Raw genomic sequence first — 18553 nt, forward strand, 5'->3', positions numbered from 1 at the left:
ACAACTGCTGTTTCTTATGGAAACGTAGGTGAGTTTGGAGAAGGTTCTTCAACAACAGTAGATATTGCTTGCGACAGGTTTCATATAATTTCTATTGACAACTCTTTCTTATACGTGGAACAAGACATTGAAAATAAAACCTTCTGCCAAGTTGTCTGACAAGAAAGGTTGCAATGGAATTTTCTATGTCGGATACCAATATGCTCCAGAAGTTTTCATGGGATATAAGATATATTCTAACTCTGACTTAGTTCAAACAGTAACATGGGCAAACTATGAATGGTTCGCTTTGAGAAACTCAGTACAACCACAAGCTAGAGAACAAACAGACCAGTATGCAACTATTGAGAAAATAAGAAGACTTGACCCTAACGTTCCAGGAGTTTATGTTAACCTTTCTGGACAAACTGCAGCAGCAGTAACCAAAGTAAAATTGAAACTTAGAGTTCCTTTGTCATCTTTCCTCATCTTCAGGTTTTTAAGATACTTGCCAAACTGGGCAGGAAAAATTTCTATCGAACTTACTCCAAGCAAAATAACTTAGTCATTGCACCAACACAAGACCCATTCACTCTTACAGAAGTAGTGGGAACAAATAAAATGTCATTCGCCGACTTTTGCAAAAACAAAGTTGACTTAGACTTTGGTTTCTCAAACCTCAACACTGAAGTAAACTATTATTTCAATGCTGCTGGAGATGCTTGGGACCCAGTTAAGTTCACATGCGAAAAATTTGAATGCAAGAGAATAGAAAGCAGACTTGCAGTCTATATGTTGGACCCAGATATTTCAAATGCTTTAGCTGCCAAATATATTGCAGTTCCACTTATGTTCCCTATACACCAAATATCTGTCAAAGACTTTGCAGGTGAAGTTGGAAACCAAAGTGCTGACCCAGGTGCAAGAACAGATATTGCCTTAACAACTGCAATGAAACATGCAGATACTATGTTTGTACTGTTCAGACGAACTATAAATGACTATTCTTGCTTCTACAACCCTGGTATTAAATACCATATAAACATAGATGGCAAATATTATCCAAGAGAAGAATATTCTACAGTTGAGGATATGAGGTCATACAACTTGACATTAGATGCTATGAACTTTAACAACAACTTCACAACAACCATTAACCCTGAAATGCAAAGTTCTATTATGCCATATGTGAAAGTATGGACTCATACAGGAGGTCAAAAACTCAATATACAAATGGAGACCGTTCAAACTTTTGGCTTGGCATTCCATTTGCTGACTCAGAAGACTTTATGGGTGGTATTTCAACTGTTGGTACTGTTCAAATACAATATACTGGTGACAGAGACGGTCCAGATGAATTGAAGAGCAAAGAAGTTTACAAAACCAATAGCACTTTTCACGGAAGATGCTCTTTTGAAGATTCGTTCGATGAAACCTGCTGGGGCTCCTCAGATTGGCATAACGACAGCTTCCCATCGAGCAGATTTTGGCAGCAGGTCAGTAAGTTGTTCTTGAACTGACTTCTCTCCGTCAAATATTGACAGTACGCCAGTTTTGACATAAAATTGTATTATAAACTTTCCTTTAGAAATATCTGTAGTTTTGTTGTTATATTTTTGTCTGCTTCAAGAACTTTCACCATTTCAGTTATACCAACTTTCTTTGCTTTATGAAAATATTTTGGTTCAGCAAAGACTGCTATTCTATAACATTTTCCATTGTTTGTGTAAAGAACTACTCTGTCAATGACTTGTATTGTTTGTGTGTGTAAACTTTGTTTTGCTTCAATTCGAAGAGATACTCAAATACGTCCATCTTTTTATTCTAAGTAAAATGTCATTTCCGAAAAATAGAAGCGTAAGTGTTTCAAAAGGTTTAATGGCGGTGGCAGATGTGAAGTTAAATTCACCAACTCAAACAAACAGTCAAAGTGTTGTTGTCAATGTCAAAGAAAGAGATGTTGAAGTGGGGAAACCATACGAAGACGAAGATGGTATAACAATTGTTCCTGTAAAAGAACAACCAACATACCCTGAAGTTAGCAGAGACTTAAGTTCTGTTGCAGATATTCGAAACGACTACCAACAACTTAAAGACAAACTTAAAACTCAGGAGAAGATTTGTCAAGCTTTAGGTATAATGTTAAACTTGGTTGAGCACAACCCTGTAAAAGTGAACTCATATGTCATCGCACCTCATGAAGTTTTGAAAGAACTATTGAAACTTTTGACAGAGGCAGACGATATAAACATCAAAGAAATAGAACCCGACATTAGTTGCTGTGGTGTTTCATATAATGTCATTGACAAGATATACGTTATGAAAGGAGGTGAAACGTTGAACTTAAAATATAGTTTCCCAGACGTCATAAAAATATTTGACGACCACAACATTTCATTAAAATTTATTTGCTAAGTAAATGGCAGAAGACATAATGGTTTATACTATTACGACTAAAAACCCTGAGTCATATAATTCTATAACAACAAACTTACAAAGTCCTCAAGGACGATATTGTAAACTAACCTTAAACACAATGACGACTAAAGCCTGTTTTGCTCTTTTGACACCAGAAGATTTTATTGTTGTGAATGGTAAAAAATACTCCTTTGAAGATACTTACTCAGATATACCACCAAGGTTTTGTTGACTTATTTAATACTTTAAGGACGGATGTAACATGTGCTGCAACTAGAGCAGGTTTCATTATGTTTGGATGTCCGACTGAGTTTAGTATAAACGATATGAGCTATAATACAAAACTTATATCTGGTTTTTACTACCAACAGTTTCCTATAACAGGAAAAGGTGTCATACAAGGAATGTCTGTTCCATTGACTTTAAGTACACCTATTTTATATATTGTTTCAAACTTAGGTTCAAAGTGTTATTCGAATGTCGACAGAAACTACTATGACCAAAAGATACTTATGCGTATAAACAATACTTTCTCTGCTGGTTTGCCTATTGTTCATTCGAATGCAGAATTTTCAACCTTTAGTGAACTCAAACACTTTGGCAAAGTATAACGTTGACATTAGTTGACGCAAACTTTGTTCCTGTAAAACTTTTATGTCCTATGTATTTGTCAATGACGGCAGAAAGTTTCGAATTGGAAGATGCAACTGGTGAAAGTATTGTATTACAAGAACAACTTCAACAACAAATAGCTCAAGAACAACAAATGCAACAAATGGAACAAATGCAACAACAAATAGCTCAAGAATAAAAAAAATATTTTTTTTATTTTTATAAAAAAATGTACAGAATAGACGTTTCAGATTTTTATGACTTCCAAGCCTTCAGAAATATGTGTCCATTTCGAGACTATAACAAAGCAGTCGAGAATTTGAAACGTTTAGTCATTTATGTCGACTCTGCCCCAGAATGTTATGTCATGAAAGAATGGGATGTAGTCTTTAACAAACCAAGAGCGACAATAGTTTCAGAACAAGAATGTAACAGAAACTTAAGAAAATAAAAGTCGTACAAGTTGGTATGAAGATGTTAGATGCTTGGGATATCTTATTGTCAAAGTTAGAAGATTTTTCAGTTCGAGGTATAAAGTTTATACACCTTCTCCAAACTTCTATTCTATCTTCACTGGATATAAATACGAACAAGTAGAATGGAAAGAAAATATTATAGAAGCTTGGTTAGACCATGTCAAAGAAATTATATGCAATGGAAACGAAAAGGTTATGAGTATATCTTATGTTGGTTTGCAAACATCTTACAACATCCAAGTGCTAAAAATGAAACTGCTCTCATTATAATTGGAAAACAAGGAACAGGTAAGAACACATTTCTTTACAGATATCTTATGCAAACTGTTAGAAGGTTATTCGAACCCTAATATGACAAACAGAAAACATCTGCGGTAAATTTAACTCCTCAATAGAGAATATGAAACTTATAGTTTGCAATGAACTTCAAAGTATAGATACAACAAAAGTTTTGAACTCAGATGCTTTGAAGAGTCTTATAACAGATAAAGTTGGAGTTGTTGAAAGAAAATATAAAGACCAAAGAGTTTGTGAAAATGTTGCAAACTTCATTATGGTTTCAAACAATGCTGTTCCGATGAAGTTAGAAAGTTCTGACAGAAGATATGTAGTTGTCAGAACGTCAGATTCTCATATGCAAGATACAGAATATTTTGACGACTTAGCAGAAACTTTGACATCTGACTTTTACAACCACTTGTTCTCATATTTTATGACATTAGATATTTCTAAGTTCAATCCAAGACAAATTCCACATACCGAAGAAAGACAAACATTGTTAGAAGCAAACAAGAGTGTATATGAACTGTTCATAGATGAAACTGACTTTGTGTCATTAGATGAAAGGTCATTGTACGATTCGTATAAACAATATTGTCAAGAATATGGTTATATGGCAGCTTCTAAACGTACATTCTTGGCAAATGTCAAAAATCTTTTAGATGTTCAGAACGGCGTATATACAAAGAAAAATTTTTCTGAGTAAATTTTAAAAAAATATTTTTTTATCCGATAGAAAAGATGACGAAATTCATCTCAGTAAATAAGTACATGACAGAAGTCAAAGAAGAACTAGACCCATTCGCTTATTTGAATGTTTACTTCTACAATTTTGAAAAGTCTACATTCAGCAAAGTTTGGAACATCGAACCAGTTAAGTTTGCTATTGTGACTAAAAATGGTGCGAAATTTGAAGACTTAGACATAGAAGGTTTGTTAGCAGTCAAAGAAAATTTTGACAGAAGGTTCTCAAACCTTAAAGAAGGCAAAGCATACAAACTTGTTATACCTTATGAACCAAAGAAAGCAGACGACTATGAATATTATGAGTCTAAGATAGTTGAAGTTCAAGGTAAATTGGGTAAAAAGATTTTAGAGTCTAAGCCAGTGTTTGCTCCTAAAGAGGAAGAGAACATTGACATTGACCCAGAAATGTTCTAAAAATAAAATTTTATTTTTACATGTCAAATTTCTTTTTCTCTGGAACTGGTTCAGGTTCTTTCTTCTCTTCTACTTTCTTTTCTTCTACTTTCTTTTCTTTCTTTTCTCTCTTCTTCTTTTCTGGTGGAGTTATGTCAAATTTCTCCGAACCATATTTATGTAAAAGTTCTTTGTCCTTTAATAGCTCATCTATTCTGTTTTCTATTTCATCTTCAAGAACAGCGCATGTGTCTTCTTTGCATTCTAAGAACTTTTGTTGGACTTCATCTTTCCAAGAGGCGTCATCTCTGTCAACAAGTCTGTCATTGACAAATTTTAAGACTGCTCTTTGTAATGTTTTATGGTTCTTGTCATATTCCCAGAAACAGAACTTTAGAACAAATTCACCTTTCTTGTTTACACTATGTAAGATTTTATGGTCGACAGAAGTTTTAGAGTCAAAAAGCTTGTCTCGAATATAGATAGCGAAATCACTAGACATTTTCTAAAAAGATAAAAATTTTAATTTTTCTAAAAATATGTTAGAAAAAAAGTTTGCTGACATTGACAAGAAATTTGAGAATGTTTTGAAGAAGAACAAGAGGAAGTTAGAAAATGCTCAGATAAAGCCTATACATGACAAGTTCTTATTTGCTCAGAATGGTATAACAGGTCTAATTGCACCACCTGGGTCGGGTAAGACTTTCACTTATCTTAAAATGGCTGCACAACAACAAGAACTAGATGAGAAGAACCCATTCTATGAGTTAGTTGTCATTTGTAGTACTTCTGGTCAATTTGACCAAACCGTAAATTCGTTCAAAGATATTATAAAGAAGTCTAAGTTAGTATGTATAAAGGATACTGAGTTGTTAGATTGGATAAAGAAGTACCAAAGAAGAGTTTTGAAGTATAATGCTATAAATGAGTATATAAATTCGAAGTTTAAAGACCCAAATGAGGAAATGCAGAGAATATTAGAGAAGAAACACTTCAGAAACAAACAGAAAGAGATAGAATACATTTCGAAGAAATTGCAATCGTACGATTGGAAGACTTACCCTCATAGATGTCTTCTTATCTTAGATGACTTTGCTTCTCATCCTTTGTTAAAGAACAGAGAACAAGATATGTGTCGAATTCTAAGAAGCTCAGACACTTTAACATCTCAGTCGTAATATGTGTACAGACAGCCAAGAGTTTAAGTAAGGATGTTAAAAGAATACTTACTGATATCATACTTTTCCCTGGATTGTCCGAAGACGATTTCATGGAACTTATGAAAGAGTCCATGGCAGGTAAGTTTGACAGACATGAACTATGGGAGAAGTACAAAGTCATACAAGACCCTCATACTTCTTTCAGAATTCATATCTACGCGAACAAAGTTCAAATTGTAAAAAGTCAAGCGTAAAAAATCTAAGTGTTTGAGTCTTAGTAAGTCTGTCGGATGGAAGAGTTCTTCCTGTCGGATGGAAGAGTTCTTCCTGTTGTCGGGAAGAGTTCTTCCTGTCGGATGCAAGAGTTCTTCCAGTTGTCGGGAAAATATTTTTCTGTCGGATGGAAAAACTTTTTCTGAAGTTCGACCAAAAAGTTCTCAATTTTCGAAAATTTGAATGGTTTACGGACGAACAACAAGAAAAATTTTTCCAGTTGGAAGGAAGAGTTCTTCCAGTTGTCGGGAAATTTTTTTCCTGTTGGAAGGAAGAGTTCTTCCTGTCTGATGGAAGGACTCGGAATGCCAGAAGGATTTGACGAGGCAATTTAACTTATAGAGCTACCTGAGCCATCTTTGGTGTCAAGCGTAAAAATAAATGGTTCATTTACTCTGCTTGTTTGAAGTTGTCAAAATACTCTCTTATTTTTTCTTTCAGTAGCGGCAAATCTTCTTTGAAGGTAAGTATTGTACAACCTTTCATATCATAGTGTGTTTGAGGTAACGTATCTTGAACTATTTGTTTCACATCTTCATTCGGTGTCATTGAAATCGGTAAGTTTTCGCGATAGAACCAATTTCTGTCAGATTTGTAAATCTTAGCAAGGTCGTAAAAGCTTTTGTTGTTTCTTCTGACTAAATGCAACATAACCATATCTTTATCTTCTTCATTTTTCCATCTCTTCAGTAATAAATCATACTCTATAGTTCTTTTCCTTTCCTTTGGTACCGAACGTGGTATTCTTTTTGAATGCTTTTGTCTTTTGCTTCAAGCTTGTTCTCTAGCTCTTCACGTTCTTGTCTATGAATTTCCAAGAAGTCTGTATATATTCCAAGCATAACGAGGCGAAGCCCACATTGCAACAGCATTTACAAAAGTCTATGTACATAATATCCTCTCAAACCGTTGGCAATTTTTCACGATTTTCATTAGAGTTTTGGCGACTGGGGTTTCTTCCCTACTCGCTGTTCTTCACTGTTTTCAGAAAAAAGTATGTCTCGCTGTGCTTCGCTCAAAAGTTCTTGTGTGCTTTGGTTCCTAAACCAGTCTTTAGGAAGCTTAGTGTCTGGAGCAAAACATGCTGTCAAAATACTTTGCATCTGGTACATATCGTCTTTGACCGAACGAATGAGACGGAGTTGTTTGTTAAACTGAACCCACTCATATTCTTCATTTATAGCTTCATGGACTATAACTGTTGTTGTGTTCTCTGTTGTTGACATATCTGTCTTTATATACAGGATAAAAAAATAAATAAAAATAAAACTAACTTTATTTTTTCTATCTTGTATAAAAGACCAAAAATAAACGCTTTACATGTATTTTTCAGCAACTTCGTCAAATAATTTTATAGCTTTACCTATCTCATCTACTTCAAACGTTTCTTTACCTTCGGGAGCACCATTAATCATTTTCTAAACTTTTCAAGTAGTTCTGTTTCCTGCAGCTCTCATATCGTTAACGAACACAACCTTGACTCTATTGACTATACTGTCATATCTTTGAGTTATTATATGTTTTCCTATCTATATCTTTTTGTATTGAAGTCCTTCGGTTTCTGAAGACGATGTAAAGTAAGCCTTCACTGCAACGTTCCGTATCGAATGAACCATATGTTATGAAGTTATATCCAACAACTGGGTCAATCCATAACAAAACTATTGGTATAAGACTTTTGTCTATAAGATATGCTGTAGTTCCATAGAATCTTACCGATATCATAAGCTCAGGATTTCTTGTCAAAATTTTCTGAGTAGAAGCAATTCCAACCCAATGGTATGTTTTCTTTCCAGATGGAGATATAATGTCTGACAAAGAATATTTGTTGTATTTCTTTGAGTATCTTACGTTTAAATCACCAATTCGAACCACTTTGGTGTCATTGTCTATCTTTTTAACTATTTCAAACTCAATGTTTGTCATTTTCTGTTTCTTACATACAAAATAAAAAAAATATTTTATAAAAAACTAACTTTATTTTTTCTATTTTGTATCTTAAGGAAATTCATGAAATTTGTTGCTGAATTCAATAAAAATAATGTTTAGGGTAGAAGGGTATATCTAACCTCTTTTCTAACCTCTTTTCTACCCTCGTGAATTTTCATGATTTCATCGTAAATGTTTTGTCAAAACTTCTTCGTAAATGTTTTGTCAAGACTTCTTCGTAAATGTTTTGTCGAAACTTCTTCATTGTAATGAGCGTAAATGACCCAAAAATAATGTTTATGTTAGAATGTTAGATCTAACATGTTTTCTAACACGTTTTCTAACATGGTCTAAAACACACAAAACTCATGAAATTTCATACGGAATTCAGCAAAAATATAATTTAGGGTAGAAGGTTAGATCTAACCTCTTTTCTAACCTCTTTTCTACCCCAGTTATTTTATAAGCGTTTTACATGGTAAACGTTATGAATTCGTGAGACTCTAAACAATTTCGTAGCTTCTATTTCTTCTGTCAGTACATCGAATGTTTTAACTATGCCGAATGTTTCTTTATATTTCTTCTTGACATCAGATAGAAGGAAATCGTCAGCTGTTGGATAGTTTTTGTTCAGAAATGTCAACATGTCCATTTTATCTTCTGCTGGTTTCTCTACTTCTTTCTTTAAGTCAGCATAGTCGTTTCTCATACGTTCTATCTCTTTGACGGAGTAGTTATATTTCCTCATTGCTGCTTTACATTTTGAACATTGTGGGTTCATTTTAGCATTGTACATTGAAATCTTACCTGCTAGTATGACTAAGGCGTCAATTGCTCTCTTTAACTCAAAAGTTGCGGGTTTTATGTTTCATTCATATCTTTACTCTTCTATCTTTATCTCTTATCTCCATACACATTTTGCAACTAACGAAACAAAGTTGTCGTAGGTCTTAAACTCCCCAGATTTATATATGTCAGAGATGTTCTTATATACCATATCGCAATCTTTGTCCATGACTTTGTGGTTGCAATGAAATCCAAGAAACTCATAGTTTACCTTACGTATGAACTTCTTGGTTTCTACTGAGTCAGTTGCTTTGACTTCTATTTCATCGAATTCAGGAATAGTGAGTTTTTGTTGTTGGATTTCAGGAAGTTTAGGTAGATGGTCAATAATATCTGCATTTCATAAAGATATTCTTCATTTGTTTCATCTTTCGCACTACAGTTTAAATTAGATGTTAAAAGTTCTTGCTTTATCTTCTGGATTTCTTTTTCGAAAGTATATGAAGAAGGAATGAAGCTTTTCATCTCTACTAACATTGAAGTTGGGTTCATGACTAACGAGTTTGGTGCTGTTGTTGCTAACATGTTCTTACAATAAAAATAAAAAAATATTTTTTTAAAAAAACTAACTTTATTTTTTATTTCGGGAAAACTCATGAAAATTCAAGAGGGTAGAAAAGAGGTTAGAAAAGAGGTTAGATCTAACCTTCTACCCTAAATTATATTTTTGGTGTAAATTTCATGAAAATTCAAGAGTTTTAGACCATGTTAGAAAACGTGTTAGAAAACATGTTAGATCTAACATTCTAACATAAACATTATTTTTGTCGAAAAAAATGGTTCATTTACTCACAATATTTTTGTACAAAACAACCCCAAACTTTTAACTTCTTTTCTGCAGCTTCAAATGCTATCTTAGCGAGTTCATATTCTCTAAATTCTCTCTTTATAATCTTCTTTTCCCATTGGTCTAGTTCGTATGGAGAAATCTCTATAACCAGAACATATCTCACGTTCATGTTCTATTTGTTTTTCATGCATTTTCTAACTTCTTGTTCGAACAAAGGTTTTGCATTCTCTACTGTATCTTCAAGTTCTTCTTCATCTAATTTCTCATGAACTTTCTTGTCTATGAGTCCAGAATTTTTCCAACTGCTATACAATATTTTGGAGAAGCCCACATTGGCTATATATATAGTTTACGAGTCTTGGGTCTACATACATTCCTCTAACCTGTTTGATTTCATCAGGAATTCCTGCATGAATTTTGTATAAAAAGCAACCCGCTGTTTTCCGCGGGTTGGTATATTCTTCACAAAATGCCTTAAAATACTCTTCCCAGGACTTATTTTCCAACAACCTTCTAAAGTCTTTCCTAAACTGCTGACACATATTTGTTGCATTTATATAACCATCCTTGTCTCTACGTAAGACTTCAATACCGTTATAGGTGCCTTTTGTGAATGTTTCGCCATTAGATTTGTTCGTGAACGTTTTTGCTTCGACTGTCATACTGTTCTTACAATAAAAATAAAAAATATTTTTTGGTGGGATGTCGGACATTCGTTTGTGGCTTAACCGTCGGACCACAAACGATAAAAATCTCTGCTACTAGCAGTACTGCTACTGACAGTAGCAGTACTTTTTCTGACAGTAGCAGTACTTTTTCTGACAGTAGCAGTACTTTTACTGACAGTAGCAGTACTTTTACTGACAGTAGCAGTACTTTTACTGACAGTAGCAGTACTTTATCGTCGAAAACCCTCTCAAATTTTCCTTTTTTCTGCTCCTAGCAGTACTTTTACTGCTCCTAGCAGTACTTTTACTGTCAGTAGCAGTACTTTTTCTGACAGTAGCAGTACTTTTACTGACAGTAGCAGTACTTTTACTGACAGTAGCAGTACTTTTACTGACAGTAGCAGTACTTTTACTGACAGTAGCAGTACTGCTAGTAGCAGAGATTTTTATCGTCCAACTTTACAAATGTAAACTTATATCGTTCTATTTTCTTCACTAGGGTCTAACACCAAAGTAACCTATGTACATGAAATTTCACTGCATAAAAGGAAAAAACTTGCGCGAATCGGGATTTGAACCGAGGTCTTCGACGCCTTTAACGAGGTAGCCCATACCACTGAGCTATGAGCCGCTTACATTTCACAAAAATAAATTGTTTTCATGAGTTTTCTACGATGTTAGAAAAAATGTTATTTTCTAATATCTTCACATTCAATACTTTTTCAGCACTTTCCGTAGTTGTATATGAAAGACAATTCGAGATAAAAGTCATAGTACAATGGTATTATATGCTGCACACCGTTTGTTGTGAACCAAACTTGAAAGTCAGAGAAACTGTTACTAGGTGGTTCGGGATGAAATTTCTTCATCTGATATAGTCCTACCAGCATTTGTAAAGATATAGTCTAACGGTTTTGTATCTGCTACTTTTGTTCTTTGTTTTTCAACCTGAAGCATTTAATATATGTAAAAATATACGTTTTAAAAATGTTTTAAAATGGTATGCCATATAGCTTCTTGAATTTGTTAAGAAGTATTCGAACGTATTTCCATCTGTATCTCTAGCGTTTACATAAGCATAGCCATCCTTAGTAAAATATACTTGTAATTTTCTATAGTTTACGCCGGTATAAAAGTAGAAAGAGTCTTGTTCTTCGCTATAGTAGTAAACTCAAACGTATGCTTACCATAGTCTGTAATTTCAATTGCTTCATCTTCTAGTTCGTCGACAAATTCGAATACTATATCTCCAAATTTGCCTCTGTTCTTATTGTTTCAGAACAAGTGACCCAGCGTAAGTTTTCAAGTCTATTGTCGTTTCTTATATGGTTTATATGGTCTACAAAAGGTAAATTGTAGGGTCGGTATAAAATGAGTTGCAATGACAATATGTTTAAAATAGCATTTCCCACCAATCCTCATCCTAGCATATCCGTCATTTCGCTCACATTCGCTTAAAACTCTTTTTGTCTTTTTGTTTCTGACTTCAAATGACTCACAACAGTGAATTTCATATTTCTCATCTAACAAACAAGTTTCCCAACGGTCTTCTTCAACAAACTCAGCGTACATTTCAAATAAAATAAAAAAATGTTTTTTTAAAAAAATGTTTTTACTTCATGCAATGTTTTATTTCATGCAATGTTTTACTTCATGCAATGTTTTAAATGGTATGCCATTTCATACTCTTCATCTAACAAACAAGTTGTCTGACGGTCTTCTCCAACAAACTCAGCGTACATTTCAAATAAAATAAAAAAATATATTTTAAAAAATATTTTTTTTTCTTTACTTTACATAACCGCCTGCTACCAGAAGTCTTTGACGCCAACCCATACCAGCTAATGAAGGTTGACTTGGTTTAGTTTCCAAACTAAACTTTGGTTTTGGTTTATCTTCAGTTTTTGGTTTTTCTTCTTCTATTGGTTTTTCGTCACTTTTTGGTTCCTCTGACTTTACCTCACTTGCAGGTATGGTTGTGTCGTTAGTATCTTCGTAAATATCATATGCCATCTGTTTTTGTTTTCCTTTCAACTTTTTGTGTTTGTTGTAAAGTTTAGAATATTTCGACTCTAAGTCAATGAGATGTTCTATAATGAACTGTTGGTCAGTGAAGTAAACTTTTCCATCTGTTGTCTCGAAAGCTCCTTCAGACTTCAATATTTTATTTGTGAGAGTCTGTTTCTTTTTTGAGATACTAGCCGTTCCATTTCTATGAAAAGTGACTTTATAGTTAGGGTTTGTATTTCCAGACCTGGCACTTTCTATTATTGAATTTTTCTCTTCATCTGTAAGTTCTTTTGACAGGTTTTGACAATGGTTCTGAACTTTTTGTTTGTGGTGTCAAATCTACCGTTTCAACTTCTTCGTCATTTCATCTCAGTAAAAAATTTTAGTTTGGTTTGTTTTCAACTGGTTTGTTGTTTTTTAAGTCGGTCTAAAACTTCCTGAGTATAGGAAGAACTTGACAAACACGTTGTGTAACTGCTGGAAGCCGACAAATCCATCTTGAACCCATTTGTCTCAATGCTGTATTGTTCATTTCATCTCAGTAAAAAATTTTACATTCCCCACGTTTGAGGCGGTTGAGGTTGGTTATTGTTTACCCATTGTTGTGCATGGTTATATCCTCTGTTAAGAATCTTTCACCTTGGTCCATATAGTGTCCTGCTTGGTTATAGTAGTCATTTGCTTTGTTATAATAGTTTCCTGCTTGTCTTCCTACATTGTCCATCCATCCTTGAACTTTTCCTCTTGTTTCAGGATTTGGAATAAGATTTGTTGCATCTCGTGCTACATCCCAACCTTTCTGTACAGTTTGTATAATAGGTTGTGCTTTCTCTTTAAGTATACCTAATGTACTCAAAATCTTCCTTCCAACTCCAAATACACCTCTGGCTATTGTTCCCACTGCGGGCAAAAATCTGGATGCAACTCCTGCTAATGCGCCAAATAAACCATTTCTTATGGTTAAAAAATGACGAATCCAAACAAGGACCCCTATGTTTCTAAGGCAACAAAAAAAGCACTCATGATAAAAATCTTTAGTTCAACACCAAATGCTTGGTTTATGGATATCTTGGAAAACATTCCAGGTATAGAGAAGATGGACCTCCATACTGGCTAATATTTGTCGGTCAAAACACAAGATACTGTGAAGCCATACCATTATGGTCCAAAAATATTTTAGATGTGAAAACTGCTTTGACAATATTCGTTGACAAATACCATCCAACAAAACTGACATCTGACTGTGAAAGTTCTTTCAAATCAGACGATATTAAAAACTATCTGCGTTCAAAAAATGTAAACCAATATTTCATTGTCGACCAAAACCATTCTGCTCTTGGTGTCATTGACAGTTGTATAAAAATCTTAAGAGACTTAAATCAACCACAAGGTGGTGAAGCAAATGAAATGTCATATGACGACAAGTATAGACACTTCTCCATGGCAAAGATGAGACAAGTTTTAAATATTTACAATAACCGTAAACAAAAAGGTTTGGGAAACCACTCCCCCGAAGAAATGAAAAACAACCCTGACTTAGAGAAAGACTATATATTTAATAGTTTAGTTAAGAGGGATGAACAAGAAAGAATGCCAGGCTTCAAACTTAAGAAAGGTGACAAAGTAAAAATAGAAATACCTAAACGCGACCCATATGAAAATACTATTGACTATGACAACAATGGGAACCCGACAGGTACTCACATTCGTGTTCGTAAAAATAGAAGAAAGTATACAAGAGAATATTATGAAGTTTTAGGCAAACATGGCAAAATGTACAGACTGCAAGCAGAAGATAAAACTACTATTGTCAGACCTCGTTTCAAACTTGTTAAGGTTCAAGGTGGTATACTTTCAAAGACAGTTCCTAACAAATATAAGACAACTCCTGACGAATATGCTAAAGAAGTTGAAAATGACGACTAAGCATTTCTATACCATGCGTAAACTGTCATGTAAGGTGGCATGTAGTCTTTACTTTGTCCCGTTGTTTGCGTATACCCTGAAACGCGATGTGTATGGCTTCCTCCTACCTCAGTGTTACTCCAGTAACAATTTATAGCAAACTTAACGTCCTCTTTAACATCATATCCTTTACCTTTTGTCATTCCTGACCAATCCCAAAATCTATGACTATGCAAACCTGCTTCAGATGTACTTAAATTTATGTAGTGACTGTGCGCAGGTAAATTTGCACCTGAAATCGTTTTACTTCCACCTGTTTCCTTTGAAGAGTTTGCACAATACAAAAACCTGTCGACTATTTGAGTCCAAGTTCCGAGACCAAGTACTACTTCTGGTTTGGTAGAGTTCATTGACGTGTAAATAGAACCTATAGGATATAGTGTTTGAAGTATTTCTGTCTTTAACGTTTGAAGCTCTGTTTTGTCAGCTTTTTTATCTAACTCATCGTTAACATATGTTTTGTCAGCTTTTTTATCTAACTCATCGTTAACATATGTTTTGTCAGCTTTTTTATCTAACTCATCGTTAACATATGTTTTGTCAGCTTTGTTGTCATATAAATCTTGAGCAGTGAATTTAACTTTGTTTTCATCCTCCATGACAAAAACATTTCTACATCTAGTGTATTTCATCGTTGTTATGTCTTCATCCGATGTTAAACCTTGTGGAAAGTTAGGAGGTTTCCAATTTAATACATCCCACCAGTTCCATCAGGTTCTTCAACCGTTCCTGCAATATTTTCTATACAACAGTTGCGAAGAAATCGTGTGTATGTCCAACGTCACTTTTCCTGTTTAAGGTTTCTTGTAAGTTTGTAATATTTGCAATGGTATGTGTATGAGTCTTTTTAGAATATTCGTTTTCAGCTCTTGTCACTTCACTTGACATTTTATTGTCAACATATGTTTTGTCTGCTAGTTCAGGATGAGTATGTTCTTTCGTTGCATATGTTGCATCTGCTCTGTCATGTTCTTCTTGAACTTTTCAATGACATACTCTTTGTCAGCTTTGTTGTTAACATCTGCTTTGTTTGCATATGTTGCATCTGCTCTGTCATGTTCTTCTTGAAACTTTTTCAATGACATACTCTTTGTCAGCTTTGTTGTCAACATCTGCTTTCAAAAGAAGTTCATCTATAGGTTTCTCGTTTAAAGTTCTTTTTGTTGGATTTATACAAACAGTATGGTTCTTACTATCTTGAAACAGAAACTCGTCTGTCATTGGGTTTATCGTCAGTTTTAAGTTTCCTTCTTTCAATGACTCAGATATCTTAGAATAGTTTGAAAAGTTTGTTGTGTTCTTATTTAGAGCTTGCAAAATGAGTTGTCGGTTGTGTTGTATTTCTCTCATAGACGCTGTTTCTTTCGACATTTTTATTCTAGATAAAATATGCTTTCAATAGAAAAAGAAAATTCAAGAGTTGCTACAACTAAACCATTAGATGAACTTTTTACGAATGTCGGTCAAAAGTTTGAGACAGAGACCGTAAAGCATGAAGGCTATCGTTTTGACTACCCACTTAGATGGTTAAGAGACCCATCCGTCACAAAAGCTATTGGCTTTCGTAGAATGAAGTTCATTTCAGAAGCCATACATGGTTTCCCATTTACGGTCGCTTTTGAAGTTCGATACTATAACAAAAAAACATACGTATGAGAAATTTGAACAGGGAAAACTTTTACAAGTGAATTTGCTTGTAAACTTAGAAACAACTCTTCAAGCTTTTCAAGAAAAAATAAACGATATCTATCTCGAATATGCAAAACAGTACAACATTGACGAAGGAAGTACCATCTCGATATTATATATGACAGGAAAAATGCAACTGTTAAAATCAATAGAATAGAAGACCTTGGAGAAGACGTTTATATTTCTACAAAATATAACAACTTGGCATGGTATAGATTTTTGAGGATGTTAAATCAGCCTGCAGAATATCCAGTACACCCGAACTTTTATGAAGTCGAAAACCCTAATGGAACATATGAAAATGTTTTCGACCCAGATGCTATTATAGTTCATGCTTCATTTTCTGGTGCACAAAACTCTTTTTTATGCTTGGCAAATGACTTTTACGAAAAACCTACAAAGCTATATGAACCACCGAGTGGAAGTATTTCAGACTTTCAAGTATGGTTTACAACAGATGGAAGAAAGAGAATAATTCCATTATACCATGCGTTTTACTTAGAACTTAGTTTCATATACAACTACTATCGAACGGTAAAAATATAACTTTTTAATACGGTTGAGGTGTTGGATTTGGTTGCCAACTAGACTGTGGTGCAGGTTCAGGCTGTTGTATAACAGGAGCTTGTTCTTCTGGTTCAGGGTCTTTAGGTATAATACCAACGAACTGACCTACTCTTTTACCAATATTTTTGACTCCGTTCCAAATTCCTTTTCCTACGGTTTTGACGCCATTCCATATACCTCTTCCAACATTTCGAAAGAAGTTTCCTATCTTACTGAAGAAACCCATTTTACTATATGTAAAAATCTAATGTCCACCTAGTCTCTTACGTTTCCTGTTGAGTTCCATAGCATTCTTTAACTGGAGCTCATACATTCTGTTTCTCCTCTGGTAGAAAACATACTCTGGGTCAACTCCTGTGTTCGCGTCATCTGCATAGAGTTGTTTATATCCCACTTCAGGGTTTGTATAAAACTCTTTCCATCTCATATTTGCATACCATGGTGGCAAACCTAACGCAGCGTCATTTGACATGGCAGTTTGCATTTGTACATCTGTTGGCACTTGACCATAGTTTGCCATTGCAGTTTGTACTCGAACTTCATTTGGAATATTCTCTGGGTTTGGTTGTCCAGGTTGCTGTGCATTCGCTAAGTTCTGTGCGTCCATTTAATATTAGATAAAAATATCTCTTACGAGTACATATGCTGAACATTTGCAGGCATCGGTTCATCTTCATATTCTCTATATCTTTCTGCCACGTCAAATAAGTAAATGACACAATGGAAAAAACCTAAAACTAACAATCCGATTTCAAACCACATTTACTTACTAATAAAATTTCTTTATTGTGACACTTTCTCCAGTTTATAGGACCTCTCTCATATTCTATCTTATCGTATCTAAAATCATAGTCATGTATGTCCTCTAACCATCTCATAACACTTTCCAAACCACTTTTATCGGATGTAAAGTAAAAGCATGGATGGTTATGTAAAACGTCTAAAGTTTCTAAAGAGTCTCTCAAAGTCCAGTCTACTTGGTATTGAAAATCCCATGTGTTATAGAACGGTGGGTCCACTATAAAGAAAACATTTTCCTTGTCTTTATATTTTTCATACAAATCTGTCCAATGACATCTCACAAACTCTATACCCTCAATATATTTTTCTATGTCCTCTTTGAAAACATTTGTATAGTTAAGATATAAAACTTTTGACATAAGTGTTTCAATGTCATGAACTCTTATAGAACCACTATATAATAGTCTAGCAGATATACTATCCCAGTCTATATATTCTGCTTTTTTCAAAACCTCTCTCACAATATTTTTCTTATCTAATGGTATACGTTCCATCTTACCTATAGGTATCTTTTCTTTTAACTCTTTCAATATATTGTTTGTGTCTGGAATATGTTTGAGACGGTCCATATAGTTGTCGAAGTCATTGCATATAATCTTTGAGTCAGGAAATACAGTATGGCACAAATGAGATATATAGAAACTTCCACCGAACAAATCTACAAATGTTAGACCATTCGGTAGTTTCTTAAGTTCTCTCAATATAATATCTTTACATCTACTCTTATTTCCAAAGAACGGTAACGGTGGTTTTGTAAAATTCATTTTATATATATAATAAAAATGTTTTTTCCTGAAAAGTGACAGAAAAGCGGCTTTTGACAGACGTTTTATTGTGACTTCTTCGTAAAGACTTTGTTGAGATTTCTTCGTAAATGAGTGTAAATGACCCAAAAATATATTTTAGGGTAGAAGGGTATATCTAACCTCTTTTCTAACCTCATTTCTACCC

General features: G+C 34.1%; 7 protein-coding genes and 4 pseudogenes across 11 annotated transcripts, besides 1 other annotated feature; 5 read left to right on the plus strand and 6 right to left on the minus strand.

Moving 5' to 3' along the window:
- Positions 1-18553: part of a mobile genetic element that runs on past both edges of the window.
- On the plus strand, positions 1858-2394 carry TVAGG3_0121540 (protein of unknown function, DUF4106 family; the record flags this gene model as incomplete). Its single annotated transcript, XM_051223568.1, has 1 exon — positions 1858-2394. One exon carries the CDS (start codon positions 1858-1860, stop codon positions 2392-2394), a length of 537 nt encoding a protein of 178 aa, XP_051108554.1.
- On the plus strand, positions 3886-4470 carry TVAGG3_0121550 (Poxvirus D5 protein-like family; the record flags this gene model as incomplete). The annotated part of the gene is made up of 1 exon (XM_051223569.1): positions 3886-4470. The coding sequence occupies one exon, from the start codon at positions 3886-3888 to the stop codon at positions 4468-4470; it is 585 nt and encodes a 194-aa protein (XP_051108555.1).
- TVAGG3_0121560 (protein of unknown function, DUF4108 family) lies at positions 4506-4925 on the plus strand (the record flags this gene model as incomplete). The annotated part of the gene is made up of 1 exon (XM_051223570.1): positions 4506-4925. The coding sequence occupies one exon, from the start codon at positions 4506-4508 to the stop codon at positions 4923-4925; it is 420 nt and encodes a 139-aa protein (XP_051108556.1).
- On the minus strand, positions 4942-5406 carry TVAGG3_0121570 (uncharacterized protein; the record flags this gene model as incomplete). Its single annotated transcript, XM_051223571.1, has 1 exon — positions 4942-5406. The coding sequence occupies one exon, from the start codon at positions 5404-5406 to the stop codon at positions 4942-4944; it is 465 nt and encodes a 154-aa protein (XP_051108557.1).
- TVAGG3_0121580 (P-loop containing nucleoside triphosphate hydrolases family) lies at positions 5444-5758 on the plus strand (the record flags this gene model as incomplete). The annotated part of the gene is made up of 1 exon (XM_051223572.1): positions 5444-5758. A coding segment is annotated over one exon (315 nt), but the record flags the coding sequence as incomplete, so codon positions are not given.
- On the plus strand, positions 5936-6318 carry TVAGG3_0121590 (annotated as a pseudogene). Its single transcript has one exon. A coding segment is annotated over exon 1 (383 nt).
- Positions 6728-7563, minus strand: TVAGG3_0121600 (annotated as a pseudogene). The gene has a single exon. A coding segment is annotated over exon 1 (836 nt).
- TVAGG3_0121610 lies at positions 8727-9281 on the minus strand (annotated as a pseudogene). Its single transcript has one exon. A coding segment is annotated over exon 1 (555 nt).
- TVAGG3_0121620 lies at positions 12359-12699 on the minus strand (annotated as a pseudogene). The gene has a single exon. A coding segment is annotated over exon 1 (341 nt).
- On the minus strand, positions 16785-17027 carry TVAGG3_0121630 (serine threonine-protein phosphatase family; the record flags this gene model as incomplete). Its single annotated transcript, XM_051223573.1, has 1 exon — positions 16785-17027. The coding sequence occupies one exon, from the start codon at positions 17025-17027 to the stop codon at positions 16785-16787; it is 243 nt and encodes an 80-aa protein (XP_051108559.1).
- Positions 17046-17408, minus strand: TVAGG3_0121640 (uncharacterized protein; the record flags this gene model as incomplete). The annotated part of the gene is made up of 1 exon (XM_051223574.1): positions 17046-17408. The coding sequence occupies one exon, from the start codon at positions 17406-17408 to the stop codon at positions 17046-17048; it is 363 nt and encodes a 120-aa protein (XP_051108560.1).

This window comes from Trichomonas vaginalis, chromosome IV, assembly GCF_026262505.1.
Source record: "Trichomonas vaginalis G3 chromosome IV, whole genome shotgun sequence".
NCBI lineage: Eukaryota > Parabasalia > Trichomonadida > Trichomonadidae > Trichomonas > Trichomonas vaginalis.